We start from the raw sequence: 19,987 nt of genomic DNA on the forward strand, positions 1-19,987 counted from the left end.
TGGTCCATCGAGCCTGCTCCGCCATTCAATAAGATCATGGCTGATCTTCGACCTCAACTCCACTCTCCCGCACTATCCCCATATCTCTCGATTCTCTTAATATCCAAAAATCTATCCAGCTCTGCCTTGAATATACTCACCGACTGAGTTTCTGCAACCCTCAGCCCTTTTCCCAGAGAGTGGTGAGAATATGGAACATAGTTGAGGCGGATAGTATCGATGCATTTAAGGGGAAGATAGATAAGTGCGTGAGGGAGACAGGAATAGAGGAGTACGCTGATGGGTGAGTTGTAGAGGCGGGGGAGGGGACCCAAGTGGAACATAAACACTGACACGGACCAATTGGGCCGAATGGCATGGTTCTGTGCTGTACGCTCGATGCAAGACCTGCAGTCCAGCTCCATGTTACCCGCCTTTTCTCCATATCCCCCGATAACCTGACCCAACAAACATTTATTCATCTCAGTTTTGAAAACTATAATTGACGCCCAGAATCCAAAGCTTTTTGGGAGCAATATCCAGATTTTCACTTTGTGTGAAGAAGTGCTTCCTGACATCAGCCCTGAACGGCCTGCCTCTAATGTTAAAGTCCTGCTCCTTTGCTCTAGATACCCTCCCCCCAGCAGAGGAAATAATTTCTCTCCATCTACAAACATTTTAATTACCTCAATTAGATTCACCCCTTAATCTTCTAAACTCGAGGGAATACAAGCCCAGTCTGTGCAACCTGTCCTCGGGATTTAACTCTTTCAGCCCCGGTATCATTCTGGTGAATCTGCACTGCTCCCCCTCTGAGACCGATATATCATAGAAACATGGAAAATAGGCCCTTCGAGTCTGCTCCGCCATTCAATATGATCATGGCTGATCCTCTATCTCAACACCATATTCCCGCTTTTTCCCCCATACCCATTATGGTTGAGGCCCCTGCACGGATCCCTGCGGACACCATTGGTCACATTCTGCCAATTTGAGAGTCTGTCCATTGTCCCTGCTCTCTGTCTCCTGCTGCTCAGTCAATTTTCTACTGCTAGAAATACACCCTAGTGCTTGGTTTGCTATTTTTATGGCCTTGCTAATCTGTGTCGCAACTTTTAGTGATTTGTGTATTTGTATCCGAGATCCCTTTGTTCCCCTACCCCACCCAGACTCACACCCTCCCAGTAATAAGTGACTTCCCTATCCTTCCTACAAACTGTAATACCTCACATTTATCTGTGTTGAACTTAATTTGCCAATTATATGCCCATTCTCCAAGTTTATTAATGTCCTCCGTGTTGCAGTCCTCCTCAGTACTCACTTGAGGCCAGTTCGTTAGATATATTCAAGAGGGAGTTAGATATGGTCCTTACAGCTAAAGCGATCAAGGGGTATGGAGAGAAAGCAGGAAAGGGGTACTGAAGTTGTTTGATCAGCCATGATCTTATTGAATGGTGGTGCAGGCTTGAAGGGCCGAATGGCCTACTCCTGCACCTATTTTCTATGTTTCTATGTTTCTAGAAATCTATCTCCCTCTTAAATATATTCAGTGACTTGGCCTCCACAGCCTTCTGTGGTAGAGAATTCCACAGGTTCACCACCCTCTGAGTGAAAACATTTCTCCTCATCTCGCTCCTAAATTTCCTATCCCGTATCCTGAGACCGTGACCCCTTGTTCTAGACTTCCCAGCCAGGGGAAACATCCTCCCCACATCTATTCTATCCAACCCAGTCAGAATTCTATACGTTTCAATGAGATCCCCTCTCATTCTTCTAAATTTGAGTGAATACATGCCTAGTTGACCCAATCTCTCCTCATACGACAGTCCTGCCATCCCAGGAATCAGTCTGGTGAACCTTCGCTGCACTCCCTCTTTGGCAAGTATATCCTTCCTTAGGTAAGGAGACCAAAACTGCACACAATACTCCAGGTGTGGTCTCACCAAGGCCCTGTATAACTGTAGTAAGACATCCTTGCTCCTGTACTCTCATCCTCTTGCAATGAAGGCCAACATACCATTTGCCTTCCTAACTGCTTGCTGCACCTGCACGTTTGCTTTCAATGACTGGTGTTCAAGGTCACCCAGGTCCCTCTGTACATCAACACTTCCCAAGCAATCACCATTTAAATAATACTTTGTCCTTACAAGCTATCACCATTTAAATAATACTTTAACTTCACATTTATCCACGTTATACTGCATCTGCCATCCTCCCTGAGGGGTGGGGCCCAGAACTGGACACAGTGCCCCAGGTGGGCTCTGACTGAGGTCCTGTACAAGAGAAGCATTTCTTCCGGCCCTTGGTATTCCAGCCCTCAAGATAAGCCCAACATTCCATTGGCCGTTTTAATTACTTTTTGTACCTGCCCACCGGGTTCTGGTGATTTGTGCAGCTGGAACCCTAAATCTCTCTGCTCCTCCACCGTTTGTAATCTCTCACCATAAAGAAAATATATTGATAGATGCAGGTTAGGCACGAAGGTAGAATTTCCTGGGGTCTGTCCAGAGGTTTGTCCTGATCTCCTGCAGTAGCTCAGCAGAAACCCTGATTGTGCCAAGGTTATGGAGGGAGGTTGGAAGAAACCCTATAGAAATTCTACTCCTTGATATGGGGGCAGATACAGGGTTAGACACATGGTCTGGGGAAAGATACATGAGATACATGGTCTGGAGAATGATACAGGGGTAGATACAGAGTTAGACACATGGGGCCCAAGTTTCGAGCCGCGCCTAGAATGGCGCAGTCCCGACCTGGACGCCCGTTTTTCGCGCCACAAAGTGCGCCTAAAAAAAACCCTCCAGATTCTCCACCTCCCTGCAGGTCCTCTGGCCCTCGGCGCAGCGCAGCAGGAGCTGTAGGGGGCGGAGCCATGCCCCTGCGCTGAAAACAGTGCCGGGACCTCTGCACATGCGCGCTACAGTGGACGCGCATGTTCAGTAGCTCCAGGCGCCCAAAACTGTGTGGGAGGGGCTGAAGCACGCAGCCCCTAGCCCTAGCCCTGGCCGAATGGCCTCACTGGGGCTGCGTGCATAAGGCTGCCTCCCACGGCCAGCTCCTGCTTCCTCCCGACCCGACCCGACTCCCACTTCCCGCCTCCGAACCGGACCCTCCTGACCTCCCTCCCCCCCGACCTGACCTCCCTCCCCCCGACCTGACCTCCCTCTCCCTCCCTCCCCCCGACCCGAACCGAACCAACCTCCCTCCCACCACCCCCCCGACCCACGCTCCCCCCGACCTGACCCAACGCCACCTACCTGTAAATCTGGTGCTGGGGACGGGCCCTGCCTGAAGTCTCGGGCCCGGCCCGTTCAGCCTCCCTCCCCCAATCTCCTTCCCCCCCCCCCCCCAATCTCCTTCCCCCCCCCCCCATCTCCTTTCAACTCCTTTCCCCCCCCGAATCTCCTCCCCCCCCCGAATCTCCTCCCCCCCCCGAATCTCCTCCCCCCCCCAATCTCCTCCCCCCCCCAATCTCCTCCCCCCCCCAATCTCCTCCCCCCCCCCAATCTCCTCCCCCCCCCCAATCTCCTCCCCCCCCCCCAATCTCCTCCCCCCCCCAATCTCCTCCCCCCCCCCCCTAATATCCTCCCCCCCCAATATCCTCCCCCCCCCCAATCTCCTCCCCCCCCCCAATCTCCTTCCCCCCATCAATCTCCTTCCCCCCCCCCAATCTCCTTCCCCCCCCCCAATCTCCTTCCCCCCCAATCTCCTTCCTTCTTCCCCCCCCTTCTCCCCCATCCCTCCCACTTCTCCCCCATCCCTCCCTCCCCTCCCTTCTCCCCCTCCCCTCGCTGTCAGAAACACAGACACTGACAGAGACACACTGAGGGGGGCATCCCAGCACACTGTTGGAGGGCTCCCGGTGCTGCAGTCGGTAAGTAGAAAATGTTTTATTTATTGATTTAAAAAAAATAAATCTTATTAATTTTTTTTTATTGATTTATTGATGTATTTATCATTTATTATTGATGATGGCTCTTTATTTGTAAAACTGAAGTGTTTAATGTTTGTAAACTTCCCTTTAAACTCCCCCTCTCTCCCCCCCCCCCCCCCCATTCCCTATGCCTGATTTGTAACCTACGCCTGATTTTCTAAAGTGTAGACAAGGTTTTTTCGAGCGTACAAAAATCTTCACTTACTCCATTCTAAGTTAGTTTGGAGTAAGTTTTCACTGCCGAAACTTTGAAATCAGGCGTAAGTGGCCGGACACGCCCCCTTTTGAAAAAAAAATTCTGTTCCAAAGTGAAACTGTTCTAACTGACTAGAACTGGAGCAAACTAAATGACGAGAATTCCGATTTCTAAGATACTCCGTTCTACACCAGTTGCTCCTAAAAATCAGGAGCAAATCATGTGGAAACTTGGGGCCATGGTCTGGGGAAAGATACATACATGGTCTGGGGGCAGATACAGGGTTAGACACATTATCTGGGGAAAGATACATGGTCTGGGGGCAGATACATAGTCTGGGAAAATATACACGGTCTGGGGGCAGATACATGGTCTGGAGAAAGATACAGGGGTAGATACAGAGTTAGACACATGGTCAGAGGCAGATACAGGGATGGATACAGGGTTAGGCACGTTGTCTGGGGGCAGATAACATGATCTGGGGATAGCTACAGGGGTAGATACAGGGTTAGACCCATTGTCTGGGGACAGATACAGTGGACAGATACAGTGTTAGACCCATGGTCTGGGGACAAATACAGGGGCAGGATAAGATCCAAGCGAATAGGGTAAGTTTTGACTTTGAGCTGCCAATGGGAGCCTGGCCATCCGGGAGCACATTGGAAATTCAGACTCATACTGCACGCAATTTACAAATCACTGAAATTAAAAAAAAAAATCCTGCAGTGTGAGGGAATAATGTAGTATTTTGCATATATTAGCATTTAACACCAAACAGCACATTTAATATAAAACACTCCCAAATGACTTTACAGAGGAGGAACTGATACTGAGAGGCAGTCAGAATCCAGGAGTGCTAGAAAGCCTGGTTGAAAAGACAGGTTATGAATCGGCTTTAGAGGCAGGGAGAGAGTTTTAGGGACAAGTTTCTAAACGAGCTGAAGGAAATGTCCGAGATAACGGGGCGAGAAGGTCAGAATCGAAGGTGTGACCAAAATCATAGATGGGACATGGGGGGGAGGGGAAGGTCATGGCCGCCGGGAAGCTTTGTAAATAAGGATGAGGGTTTTGAATGTAATACATTGAGGGGCTGGGAGCCAATTGCATCATCATAGGCAGTCCCTCGGAATCGAGGAAGACTTCCACTCTTAAAATGAGTCCTTAGGTGGCTGAACAGTCCAATATGAGAGCTACAGTCCCTGTCACAGGTGGGACAGACAGTGGTTGAGGGAAAGGGTGGGTGGGACTGGTTTGCCGCCGCTCCTTCCGCTGCCTGCGCTAGATTTCTGCATGCTCTCGGCAATGAGACTCGAGGTGCTCAGCGCCCTCCCGGATGCACTTCCTCCACTTAGGGCGGACTGGTCTTTGGCCAGGGACTCCCAGGTGTCAGTGGGGATGTTGCACTTTATCGGGGAGGCTTTGAGGGTGTCCTTGTAACGTTTCCTCTGTCCACCTTTGACTCGTTTGCTGCGAAGGAGTTCCGAGTAGAGCGCTTGCTTTGGGAGTCTCATGTCTGGCATGCGAACTATGTGGCCCGCCCAGCGGAGCTGATCAAGTGTGGTCAGTGCTTCAATACTGGGGATCTTGGCCTGGTCGAGGACGCCAGCATTGGTGCGTCTGTCCCCTCCAGGGGATTTGTAGGATCTTGCGGAGACATCGTCAACAATTGAGGAAAGTGAGGATGGGGTGATGGGGGAGTGGAATTCAGTGCAGGGGCGGATGAGAGAATTGGAGTTTTGGATGAGCTGCATTTTGTGCTGAGCGGCCTTTGAGAGGGTACTGAAGGTGATGAAGGAGTGGATATGGATTCTAGCAGCAATGGGTGGCACTGAGGTGGAGAATCGCCTCAGTCCTTTGGTTTCTTGTCCAGTAAGCATGATATTGAGTATAAAGTGTAGGAAATATTGGAGCCCTTTTTTATCCAGCTGTCTGTGTTTTGTTGCAGAGTGTAGAAGAAGGAAGTCCGGCTCATGAGGCAGGATTGCGTACGGGCGACCTCATCACACATGTCAATGGAGAATCGGTGCTGGGACTTGTCCACACAGATGTGGTGGAAATCCTCCTGAAGGTATTTCCCATAATCTGTCTCAATGGCCTGATTGTATTGTGATTCATTGTACAGGATGTGCAACCAATCAATATCCCACACTCTCTACCCCTTCCTCATCCCATATCCCACACTCTCTACCCCTTCCTCATCCCATATCCCACACACTCTGCCCCTTCCTCATCCCATATCCCACACTCTCTACCCCTTCCTCATCCCATATCCCACACTCTCTACCCCTTCCTCATCCCATATCCCACACACTCTACCCCTTCCTCATCCCATATCCCACACTCTCTACCCCTTCCTCATCCCATATCCCACACACTCTACCCCTTCCTCATCCCATATCCCACACACTCTACCCCTTCCTCATTCCATATCCCACACTCTACCCCTTCCTCATCCCATATCCCACACTCTCTATCCCTTCCTCATCCCATATCCCACACTCTCTATCCCTTCCTCAACAATATCCCACACTCTCTACCCCTTCCTCATCCCATATCCCACTCTCTCTACCCCTTCTTCATCCCATATCCCACACACTCTATCCATTCCTCATCCCACATGCCATAGAAACATAAAAAATAGGTGCTGGAGTAGGCCCTTCGAGCCTGCACCACCATTCAATAAGATCATGGCTGATCATTCACCTCAGTACCCCTTTGCTGCTTTCTCTCCATACCCCTTGGTACCTTCCTTCCTCCTCCAGTATTTCTGTGTCCGTATTCTTTGTGATGCTCTGTTCTACTGATGACCTTGTCTGCTCCAAGGCTGTAATCTTGTCTTTTAGCTTTAGTTATCTGGAAACTCCTTAGAGTGGAATTAAAAGAAGAGGGGGGAATCCTGACCCCAGGCTGTTTATTACTTTAGTGGGGGAAGTACCCACAAGAGTTGTTAAACCCCTTAGGGGTCGATATTTGACATCACCCCATTTGGGGGCAGTAACTGAGGCGAGACGGGACTTCCTGTGCCTGGCGCGGAGTTGTTGTTCCCCCCCCCCTCCCCCCCACCCCTTGCTGCATAATTGGGGGTCCCGCCCCTGAGAGGAAGTGGACGCAATGTTGGGCACTCCACTTCCTCTCGAGGGGGGGATGGGGGCGGGACCCCCGGTAAGTGCGGCGATTTTCCAGTGCTGCGCAGTCTCTCCATTAAAGGGGGAGGGCACGCTGCGAGCTCTGCCGTGGGGCGAGGGGCCACCACTAGGTCACCAGGGGTCGCACCATCGTGGCACGCACCCCGCCGAATAGACCACGAAAGGCCGGGAAAGAATAAAGGCGCAGCGCACACCCCCTTTACTTTCTGTGCCGCGAGTGGCGTGCGTCCCGGTTCGTGACCAGTGAGACACTGGCGCTGACATCGGCCACTGCGGCGCCTCGCGGCACTGCCAATTTCTGCTGCGGTTCGAAAACGGGTCGTTGTGCACGGCAATGACATCATCGTGGCCAGCGCAGCGGCCCAGAACGCTACTGGCGGGAGCGGGCCGCTGTCGGTTTTGCACCTCTGCTAACTCCTGCACAATCGCTTGCGCCCCGTTACCGCCCCCTAGGTGCTCTTAACAGGAAGTGCAAACTATGCAAATTTCTCCCCCTGAATATTTCTGTTTTCCGTCTTGTGAACTCAGTTGCGTTATACGCCCTTGCTCCCAGAGACTTTAAAAATGATGCTCCTCCTGCCAGTGACCATTAATGATAACGGACACATATCTTCTCACACAGAGCGGAAGCAAGGTGGTGATACGCTCCACCCCGCTGGAGAACACTTCAATAAAGATTGGCCCCGCCAGGAAGCTAAGCTTCAGGGGCAAGATGGCTCGACGTAGCAAGAGGAACCGAAAGAAGGATGGCCAGGAGAGGTGAGTTTCGCTGAGCATATCATTACCGACATAACAATTTCATAAGACCATAATAGGAGCAGGAATCGGCCATTCGGCCCTTCGAGCCTGCTCCACCATTCAATAAAATCATGGCTGATCATCGACCTCAACTCCACCTTCCCGCACTATCCCCTTATCCCCTAATTCTTAGTTCCCAAAAATCTATCGATCTCTTTCTTAGATATACTGAACCTCCACAGCCCTCTGGGGCAGAGAATTCCAAACATTCACCACCCTCTGACTGAAGAAGTTTCTCCTCATCTCAGTCCTAAATGGCCGACCCCTTATCCTGAGACTGTGACCCCTGGTTCTAGACCCCCCAGCCCAGGGGAAACATCCTCCCTGCATCTACTCTGTCAAGACCTGTAAGAATTTTGTATATTTCAATGAGATCCCCTCTCATTCTTCTGAACTATTGGGAATATCGGCCTAGTCTACTCAATCTCCCCTCATAGGACAATCCCCCCATCCCAGGAATCAGTCTGGTGAACCTTCGTTTCACTCCCTCTATGGTAAGTATATCCTTCCTTAAGTACAGAGACCAGAACGGTACACAATACTCCAGGTGCAGTCTCACTAAAGCCCTGTATAATTGGAGTAAGACTAATTTTCTCATACTCTAATCCCTTTGTAACAAAAGCTAACTTCAGAAGTAGACAGGGCAGGTAGATGTCAGATGATGTTTAAGGTAGAAAAAGGTGTGGCGAGGAAATCGACACTAAATACTGAGCTTTAAAGCAAACCGAGGAACAGTGATTTGGGGATTCGGAAACACAAATCCTCAAAATTAACCGCCAGTGTCACACGAGCTTGACCAATCGATGCACTGTGTCCAGTACTGACCATCACACGAGCTTGACCAATCGATGCGCTGTGTCCATTACTGACCATCACGTGAGCTTGGCCAATCGCTGCACTGTGTCCATTACTGACCATCACGCGAGCTTGGCCAATCAATGCACTGTGTCCAGTACTGACCATCACACGAGCTTGACCAATCGATGCACTGTGTCCATTACTGACCATCACACGAGCTTGACCGATCGATGCACTGTGTCCAGTATTGACCATCACATGAGCTTGACTGATCGATGCACTGTGTCCAGTATTGACCATCACACGAGCTTGACTGATCGATGCACTGTGTCCAGTATTGACCATCACACGAGCTTGACTGATCGATGCACTGTGTCCAGTATTGACCATCACACGAGCTTGACCGATCGATGCACTGTGTCCATTACTGACCATCTCACGAGCTTGGCCAATCGATGCACTGTGTCCATTACTGACCATCTCACGTGCTTGACTGATCAATGCACTGTGTCCAGTGCTGACCATCACACGAGCTTGACCGATCGATGCACTGTGTCCATTACTGACCATCTCACGAGCTTGACCAATCGATGCACTGTGTCCAGTACTGACCATCACACAAGCTTGACCGATCGATGCACTGTGTCCAGTACTCACCGTCAGTGTCATGTGAGCTTGATCAAGCCAGACTGCCTGCCCCTTCTAATGTGTATTGTCCAAGGCTGCTGGTTTTTATCTTGCTAATTGCCAGGCATCAAAAACCAGGAGTAAAATATGGACAATGTGGATGTTGTTGCAGAAATATTTTATGGCAGAAGGCAATGACATCATCAGGCTGTTTAAAACCTGATTCTTCACCAAACTACAGCATGGCATTAGGATCATAGAAATTTACAGCACGGAAGGAGGCCATTTGGCCCATCATGTTTGCGCCGGCCGACCAAGAGCTACCCAGCCTAATCCCACTTTCCAGCTCTTGGTCTGTAGCCTTGTGCATATTCAAGTACTTATTAAATGTGGTGAGTGTTTCTGCCTCTACTACCCTTTCAGGCAGTGAGTTCCAGACTCCCACCACTCTGGGTGAAGAAATTTTCCCTCAAATCCCCTCTAAACCTCCTACCAATTACTTTAAATCAATGGCCCCCTGGTTATTGATCCCTCTGCTCAGGGAAATAGGCCCTTTCTATCCACTCTATCTTGGCCCCTCATAATTTTATACACCTCAATAAAACAAACCCAGCCTATCCAATCTTTCCTCACAGCTAAAGTTCTCCAGTCCAGGCAACATTCTCGTAAATCTCCTTTGTGCCCTCTCTATTGCAATCACATCTTTCCTGTAATGTGGTAACCAGAACTGCACACAGTAGTCCAGCTGTGGCCTAACCAGTGCTTTATACAGTTCAAGCATAACCTCCCTGCTCTTGTATTCTATGCCTCGGCTAATTTAGGCAAGTATTCCGTATGCCTTCTTAACCACCTTATCTACCTGGCCTGCTACCTTCAGGGATCTGTGGACAGGCACTCCAAGATCCCTTTGTTCCTCTACACTTCTCAGTGTCCTACCATTTATTGTGTATTCCCTTCCCTTGTTAGCCCTCCCCAAATGCATTACCTCGCACTTCTCCAGATTGAATTCCATTTGCCACTGTTCTGCCCACCTGACCAGTTAATTGATATCTTCCTGCAGTCTATAGCTTTCTTCTTCATTGTCAACCACACAGCTAATTTTTGTATCATCTGCAAACTTCTTAATCATACCCCCTACATTCAAATCTAAATCATTGATAGATACCACAAAAAGCAAGGGACCCAGCACTGAGCCCAGCGGAACCCCACTGGAAACGACCAGTCGCAGAAACATCCATCGACCATTACCCTTTGCTTCCTACCTCTGAGCCAAATTTGGATCCAACTTGCCACATTGCCCTGGATCCCATGGGCTTTTACTTTAGTGACCAGTCTGCCATGTGGGACCTTATCAAAAACCTTGCTAAAATCCATAAACACTACATCATACGCACTGCCCTCATCGATCCCCCTGGTTACCGCCTCAAAAAATTAATTCAGGTTAGTCAGACAAACAAATCCGTGCTGACTGTCCTTGATTAATCCATGTATTTCTAAATCAAAATTTAGCTGTCCCTCAATTTTTTCAAAGTTTCCCACCACCGAGGTTAGGCAGATTGGTCTGTAATTACTCGGACTATCCCTTTCTCCCTTTTTAAACAAAGGTACAACATTAGCAGTCCTCCAGCACCACACCTGTAGCCAGAGAGGACTGGAAAATGATGGTCAAAGCCTCTGCTATTTCCTCTTTTGCTTCTCTTAACAGCCTGGGATACATTTCATCTGGGCCTGGGAATTTATCCATTTTCAAAGCTGCTAAGCCCCTTAATACTTCCTTTTTCTCTCTGTCTATTTCAACTAATTTTTCACACTCCTCCTCCTTGATTACAATGTCTGCATCGCCCCTCTCTTTTGTGAAAACAGATGCAAAGTATTCATTAAGAACCATACCAATGTCTTCTGCCTTCACACGTGGATTTCCTTTATGGTCTCTAACAGGCCCCACTCTTTCTTTAGTTATCCTCTTGCTCTTAATGTATTTATAAAACATCTTTGGATTTTCCTTGGTTTTACTTGCCAAAATGTTTTCATGCTCTCTCTTTGCTTTCCTGATTTCCTTTTTAGTTTCATCCCTGCACTTTGTGTACTCCTCTAGAATTTCTGCAGTATTGAGCCTTAGGTATCTGTCATAAGCTTCCCTTTTTTTCTTTATCCTACCCTGTATGTCCCCTGACATCCAGGGGGCTCTAGATTTATGCATAATGCAGTCAGGCAGAATCAGCCTGGATTTATGAAGGGGACGTCATGTTTTACAAATTTGCTGGAATTCTTTGAGGATGTAATGAACATGGTGGATAAAGGGGAACCAGTGGATGTGGTGTATTTGGACTTCCAGAAGGCATTTGACAAGGTGCCACATAAAAGGTTACTGCACAAGATAAAAGTTCACGGGGTTGGAGGTAATATATTAGCATGGACAGAGGATTGGCTAACTAACAGAAAACAGAAAGTCGGGATAAATGAGTCATTTTCCGGTTGGCAATCAGTAACTAGTGGGGATCAGTGCTGGGACCCCAACTATTTACAATCTATATCAACGACTTGGATGAAGGGACTGAATGTAATGTAGCCAAGTTTGCTGACGATACAGAGATGGGAGGAAAAGCAATGTGTGAGGAGGACACAAAAAAACCTGCAAAAGGACATAGACAGGCTAAGTGAGTGGCAGATGGAGTATAATTTTGGTAAGTGTGGGGTTATGCACTTTGGCAGAAAAAAATGGAAGAACAAGTTATTATTTAAATAGAGAAAAATTGCAAAGTGCTGTAGTACAGAGGGACCTGGGGGTACTTGTGCATGAAACACAAAAGGTTAGTATGCAGATACAGCAAGTGATCAGGAAGGCCAATGGAATACTGGCCTTTATTGCAAAGGGAATGGAGTATAAAAGCAGGGAAGTTTTGCTACAGTTATACGGGCCAGCCCACACTGCGGTATGTGTGCACACTTGGTCTGTGCAGCAGAGCTGGTCTCCAGTTAGTCTTGGGGTAACCGTTGCCACTGGACCAAGACCTAGCTCTGTCAAGTCCGTGTGGTGGCTGGTGTGCAATGGCCACCAAACGTTAAAAAAATCCACCCACAGGCATCTTCCACCCTTCACGATGTAGTTCGGGATCTGGAATATTATGTCCTTCATTGAAACACCTGTGAACTCATCCCTTTTTGGCGTGGAAGCAAGTCATCCTCGCTTCGAGGGACTGCCTATGATGATGATGATGATTGGTGAGGCCACACTTGGAATACTGCGTGCAGTTTTGGTTTCCATATTTACGAAAGGATGTACTTGGTTTGGAGGCAGTTCAGAGAAGGTTCACTCGGTTGATTCCGGAGATGCGGGGGTTGACTTATGAGGAAAGGTTGAGTAGGTTGGGCCTCTACTCATTGGAATTCAGAAGAATGAGAGGTGATCGTATTGAAACATATAAGATTATGAAGGGGTTTGACGAGGTGGATGCAGAGAGGATGTTTCCACTGATAGGGGAGACGAGAACTAGGGGGCATGATCTTAGAATAAGGGGCTGCCCATTTAAAACTGAGATGAGGAGAAATTTCTTCTCCGAGGGTTGTAAATGTGGAATTCGCTGACTCAGAGAGCTGTGGAAGCTGGGACATTGAATAAATTTAAGTCAGAGATAGACAGTTTCTGAACCAATAAGGGGTTATGGGGAGCGGGCAGGGAAGTGGACCTGAGTCCATGATTGGATCAGCCATGATCGTATTAAATGGCGGAGCAGGCTCAAGGGGCCATATGGCCTACTCCTGCTCCTATTTCTTATGTTCTTATTTGTTAGTCCCATTCTTTTTGTTTAAGAGAACATACTTGCTCTGAACACTCAGGATCTCCTTGAATGCCTCCCACTGCTCTGACACTGATTTACCATCAAGTAGCTGTTTCCAGTCCACTTTGGCTAAATCCCATCTCAGCTTTGCAAAATTGACTTTTCCCCAATTGAGAACTTTTATTCCCAGTCTTTCTTTGTCCTTTTCCATAACTACCCTATATCTAACTGAGTTATGATCACTAGCACCAAAATGCTCTTCCACTGATACCCCCTCCTGTGTTGGGCTTGCTACATACTGGCTAAAAAAGTTCTCCTGAATGCATTTTAGGAATTCCGCACCCTCTATACCTTTCACACTAATTCTACCCCAGTTAATATTAGGGTAGCTGAAATCCCCCATTATTACAGCTCTATAGTTGTTGCACTTCTCAGAAATTTTCCCACATATTTGCTCTTCTATCTCCCTCTGACTATTGGGGGTCTATAGTACACTCCCAGCTGTGTGATCGCCCCTTTTTTGTTCTTCAATTCAACCCACGTGGCCTCATTTGATTGTCCTTCTAACATATCACCCTCCTCACACCTCTAATTGTTTCTTTAATCAATACTGCGACCCTCCCTTCCTTTTTAGCCCCCTCTCTATCCCGTCTGAAAACCCTGTACCCAGGAATGTTGAGCTGCCCTTACAGCCATGTCTCAGTAATAGCGATAATATCATACTCCCAAGTGTCTATCTGTGCTCTCAACTCATCTGCCTTTTTCGCTATACTCCTTGCATTGAAGTCTATACCATTTAGCATTGCCAAACTCCCTTCTTGTCTATTTTCTAGACTTTGTTTTCTCTGCCTTCCAAATTTACTGTCTACTTTTCTGCTTTCCAATTCCAGCTTTGCTTCTCTCCCCACTGAATCTATTCTCCGGTTCCCATCCCCCTGCCAAGCTAGTTTAAACCCTCCCCAACAGCACTAGCAAACCCTCCCGTGAGGATACTGGTCCCGGCTCTGTTGAGGTACAACCCGTTCGGCTTGTCCCAGGTCCCACCTCCCCCAGAAACAGTCCCAATGCCTCAGGAATCTAACACCCTCCCGCCTGCACCATCTCTCCAGCCACGTATTCATCTGCTCTATCCTCCTATTTCAGTACTCACTAGCTCGTGGCACCGGGAGTAATCTGGTGATTACTACCTTTGAGGTCCTGCTTTTTAATCTTTCTCCTAGCTCCCTAATCTCTGTCTGCAGGATCTCCTCCCTCTTTCTACCTATGTCATTGGTCATGATATGGACCATGACCTTTGGGTGTTTACCCTCTCCCCCCAGAATGCCCTGCAGCCGCTCAGTGGCATCCTTGACCCTGGCACCAGGGAGGCAACTTACCATCCTGGAGTCACGTCTGCGGCTGCAGAAACGCCTATCTGCTCCCCTGACTATCGATCCGCTACCACTACAGCTCTTCCAGTCTTCTTCCTCCCCTCCCCCCCCATGTGCAGCTGAGCCACCCGTGGTACCGTGGACTTGTCTCTGGCTGCACTCCCCAGAGGCACCTTCGCTCCCACCGGTGCTCAGAACAGAGTACTGGTTGCACAGTGAGATGCACTCAATAATATTCACAACAGGTATAAGAAACAATTAATGGCAAGGGAACCCTAACCCCTGGTGCATTTGGAATTGCCCTTCCCCTGCTGCGCTCTGTCCGTGTTTGCAGGAGTGAGCTGGGCCTCACTTCCTCTCTTGCACATGAGAGAAGCGAATTAACCGAATGTTACTTTTGCCACTAACAGAAAGAAATCACATGTCAAGAAGATTTCCGCGCAGGCACCAGTGTTCCACACAAGCAAAAGTTTCTCCTCCGCCTTGCACCAGTCCCTATCGCCCAGTGAAAGTGTTCCGGGATCGCCCACTCACAGCCTGTCTCCGGGACCAGGAACACCCTGCCAAAGTCCCGCTTCTGAGTTCCAGTCAGGTGACAACCGATTTATTCCATGTCTCCTGTACTTGCCTTATGGTGGATATGAGTATGTCTACATGTTTGTTTCTTTTTCTGTCTGGGTGCTAACCAGTTAAGAGGAGTTACTGAGCTGGCTTGACATCAGTCAAGATCCAGTCACTGTTCCAATTTTAGATTTAAAAGAAACAGGCATGAAGCGCTAGCTTTGTAAAGGTCTCCAGTGAAACTAACCTCTTTTTTTTTTTTTACAGGGGCTAACTCACCTCAGAGCATCTCGCCTGGACACAGCACTCCAAGCTCACCAGCTGGGAACATCAGGCCCTGTACGCTGCACGGATTGGCCCCCAAGCCCAATAGTCAGCGTTACAAGTCTGGCCGGCGGAAATCCACGAGCAGCATCCCACCCTCCCCTCTGGCGTGCACACCATCACCAATACCCCAACCATCCTCACCACACCGCTCTCCCTCTCCTCTCTCGTGCTACTCAAAGAATGTTCAGTCATACCCTGGCAAGACGCTGTCCCCTCCGACCATCGTTAGACATTCAGTCCGCCCTCGCATTGGAGAGCCACCAAGGTCACCCCTGCTGAAACGCGTGCAGTCAGCAGAGAAACTGTCCGCTGCGTATCTTGCGGATAAGAAAACGTGTAGCCCAAGAAAACATCCGGAAATGTCACCGGGGGAAGGAATAAATGAAGCTTTGGAGAAAGATCTTCAAAGTCTGGGCGCGACAGGTGAGGTCCAAGCTTTACCTGACAAACCGGGCTCGGGGGAGAGTATACGCCCCGTCCACGCAGGAACTCAAAGGCTAAGAGAGTGGACAGCGGAGAGACAGGAGAGAGATCGAGATATAGTCATAATGAGAAAGTTAAATTGGTCAGAACGCCGTGATTCATTTAAGAAACAAGAAGCGGTTCAGGAAGTGAGCTTTGATGAACCTGAGATGACACCAGCTGGTGATGAGTGGGAACGACTGAGGATAGACAGAGCTAGTGGAGAGATAGAGGGAGCTGGTGCAGTTGAGAAGAAATGCACTCAGTATAAAGCAGCTTGGGTGGAAATCCCTGAACCAGCTACAGATAAATACTCTGATCTTAAAGAACCCAGCAGCTGGAAATCACACTTAGTGCCACAAATTGAAGTTCATAGGTCAGAGGTCGAAAGTCATAAAAGGGGTGCTGTGGAGTGGGAATGTCAGGCGACCTATCCGATTCAAGGATTGTGTCACGACCCCATTAGACACTTGGACACAGCAGGAGGTGAAATCAGCAACTTTAGGACACTGTGTGTGTCAACTCAGCAGCCAAACGGACAAGAGGTGCAGTCTGAGGGGGAAATGACAGAGGGTGCCTCATTGAGTCCTGAACGTCACGCACATCTCTGCCAATCAGATTTACTGCACTGTCAGGTTAAAGGTCAAAGTTCCTTAGTAACAGGTGAAAGTCTAACACTGACTGGGCTAATTCCAGGTGCCTGTGAGTCCGAACATCACAAAGACGCACAAGAGGCAGCGACACACAGGAGAGAAAATTTGCCATTTTTAGACACTGAAACACTGCAAAACCAGTGTGAGAAACAGGAAGCAGACCAGGCCAACGTGCTCACTTCAGGCTCTCCGGCCAGGACATCAACACGGAATCGCAAGAAAGGAAGAGCTAAAGACTGATCTCCAAAATCACCACACCGGACCAATCAAGAAATGTTAGTCAATGTGGACTAAAATGTGCGTGCATGCGTGTGTTGGATCTGTGTCAGTGTGTGTGTGTCGGTGTGTGTGTTTGCCTGTGTCTCTCTGCGTTTGTGTTTGCCTGTGCGTGTCTGTGTGCGTGTGTGTGTCTGTCTGTGTGTGTGCGGTGTATGTGTGTCTGTGCATGTGGAGGGGTTGGAGGCACAGAGAAGGGATGGATGCTGGACATGGGGATATGTTTTAACAAAACACCTTTTATGTTTATAAAAAGTGTCAAGTTTAGTAATACAGGAAATGTCACTGACCTTGCTGCTGTCACAGTAACTGAAGCGACGGATCAGAACAGGGCTCAGAGCCACTGCCACTAATTTATTTATAACAGAATAAGACATTTTAAAATACACCAGGTTATACAATGCACAAAGTTTGACAGCAGTGTTTGACACACTGCAGGGACTGGACCATTGAAAATGGCTAAAGAGAACTAAAAAATCAACCTAGTTCTTCATAAACGGGAACTCTTGTTCAACATATGCGCATTGATAAACCAGTTTGAAAATTGAGCTTGGAAACAGCGTCCAGTTGTGTAAAGTTCACTATGCCGTGTTGGTGAAGTGGGACAGTTGCTAGGTGACTGGTCTCTTGTGACTATCGATAATCAGTAAATAAAACAGACAGCAGCTGAACATTTTACTGCAGAGTTTTCAATATTTCTGACCCCATGAGTTAAAGGTTCAGCTGCATTTTGGAACTTGTTACAAACTCAAAGGAGAAGTGAAATATTAGTGGTTGAGATTTGAAAAGAAAGAACAAAAGACTGGCATTTCAACAGCCGTTTCACAGACTCACAACTTCCCAAAACGCTCCACAGCCAATGAAGTACTTTTCAAATGTAGTCACTGTTGTAATTTAGGAGTTTACTCTGTATCTAACCCCACGTTGTACCTGCCCTGGGAGTGTTTGATGGGACAGTGTAGAGGGAGCTTTACTCTGTATCTAACCCCACGTTGTACCTGCCCTGGGAGTGTTTGATGGGACAGTGTAGAGGGAGCTTTACTCTGTATCTAACCCCGTGCTGTACCTGCCCTGGGAGTGTTTGATGGGACAGTGTAAAGGGAGCTTTACTCTGTATCTAACCCGTGCTGTACTTGCCCTGGGAGTATTTGATGGGACAGTGTAGAGGGAGCTTTACTCTGTATCTAACCCGTAGTGGCCAATTGTGGGTTCTTGGGTTGTATGTCCAGGCTGACTGTTGATCATTTTAAGCTCCTTTCTGTGCAAGCTGTCCTGGGTGGGACCTTTGAAAATGGTTTGTCTTCTTTATCTGAGTCATTATAGAAAGCTTGTGCTTCCTTCCCAGTCAGTAACACCCAGCTCTGCAGCAGTGCACTGCTTTTGTCCCTGTGCTGTTTCACGTGGCAACGTAAGGCGTTCTGTCAACCCCTGAGCTGCTCGAGATTCACAATTGGCTGAAAACCAATAATGTCCGAGTTAACAGGCTACAACTTGCCCAAAAAATTTGGTAACCACACCATTAACCTCCAAATATGACATCGACACCAGGCTCTAGTTTTATATCAGAGAAATTCTGGCAACTGTAATGAAGTATAGAAGTAACAAAGGTGATTGGATATTCCTATCTGAGAGTGGCCTGGTTTCAAAGTTCAAGGTATGAAACCGAGAGAAAAACATTTCCTTCCAATTCTGATCCTTTAACTTTAACGTTTGGCAAGGTGCAGTGGTTATGCTTTTTAAAACGTCTCACAGGATGATTCAACAACAACAACTACTTTTATTTATATAGCGCCTTTAACATAGTTAAACGTCCCAAGGTGCTTCACCTTGTTATAAAACAAGAGATACATTTGACACCGATTCAGCGAATAACGGAATGCAATTTTAACAAAGTGACTTCCAGTGTTTGTGATTTTGTCTAATTGTTTCGCTGACCGCTTTCAATAAAGGACTTCGGCTTATTATCATCATCTGTTTCTCTATTAAATGTGTAGTAAGTAGAGAGGTCATTTGACTGGAGGGTGAGTCCAGGTCAGAGGTCAGCCAACCTTCCGACTCCCACCCACAGACAGATTATTGAACAATCAGGACTCGAGTTATGGGGAGCAGGCAGGAAAGTGGAGTTGAGGCTTGTAACGTATTTGCTTCCTGGGTTCTTTGCTTAAGAATTCATAGCAACACATTGCAATTAAGAACTAGCTGGTTAGTTAGCAAAGGTTTAACAATCACACGACACATTAACAGTTCATCCACCAGGCTCACAAATACCAGCCTCATCGTGGGTCCCCTGAACCCAACTGGCTGGGGTTTTATTGAGTCTTGTGAACATCACATGACTGGCTAAGCCACTCCCAACTCAACAGCTCTACAACTATTTTGGGACACTAGAACCCACGAATTAACAATAAAACTTTAAGTAAAGATTAAATGAAAGAACGGCTCTACAACTATTTTTAGTTGAGCATTAATACTAATGCCCCCTTATTAAAGGGGCACTAAACCGACAAATAAACAAATGAAACTTTTGGTGTTAAATGAATCAAATTAAAATTTGGTTGCCAGGGGTGATGATGCACTCCAGTCCCTCTGGCGCCCACCTCTTGCGGAAGGCCGCGAGCGTACCGGTGGACACCGTGAGCTCCATCTCCACGGACACCCTGGCTCGGATGTATCCGCGGAAGAGAGGCAGGCAGTCGGGCTGAACGACCCCCTCGACCGCCCGCTGCCTGGACCGGTTAATGGCCCCCTTGGCCGTGCCCAGGAGCAGTCCTACGAGGAGGCCTTCCGACCTGCCCGCTCCCCTCCGCACAGGGTGCCCAAAGATCAGGAGCGTGGGACTGAAGTGCAACCAGAATTTGAGGAGTAGCCCCTTTAAATATTGGAAGAGGGGGTGGCAACCTCAAACATTGAACATACGCGTGGAACACGGACTCCTTCAGACCGCAGAAATTGCAGGCGGCCTGGGAGCCCGTGAACCGACTTAAAACCGATTGCACGGGACTACCCCGTGTAATAACAGCTCCACAACTATTTTGTTGTAATACTTTAATCAGGTGCCCCCTGATTAAAGGGGGGGCACAT

The 19,987-nt window shown here is 48.2% G+C and overlaps 1 protein-coding gene across 1 annotated transcript in view; it reads left to right on the forward strand.

The window, feature by feature from the left end:
- Window positions 1-18,873, forward strand: part of LOC139229380 (microtubule-associated serine/threonine-protein kinase 3-like) — an 80,939-nt gene extending 62,066 nt beyond the window's left edge. The window contains exons 18-21 of the mRNA XM_070861079.1: window positions 6,055-6,177; window positions 7,878-8,014; window positions 15,038-15,219; window positions 15,456-18,873. Coding sequence (XP_070717180.1) covers window positions 6,055-6,177; window positions 7,878-8,014; window positions 15,038-15,219; window positions 15,456-16,870 — 1,857 coding nt within the window. The 3' untranslated portion in view covers window positions 16,871-18,873. The remainder of the gene's footprint in view (window positions 1-6,054; window positions 6,178-7,877; window positions 8,015-15,037; window positions 15,220-15,455) is intronic.
- Window positions 18,874-19,987: the final 1,114 nt, after the last annotated feature.

Source organism: Pristiophorus japonicus, chromosome 18 (genome assembly GCF_044704955.1).
Source record: "Pristiophorus japonicus isolate sPriJap1 chromosome 18, sPriJap1.hap1, whole genome shotgun sequence".
NCBI lineage: Eukaryota > Metazoa > Chordata > Chondrichthyes > Pristiophoridae > Pristiophorus > Pristiophorus japonicus.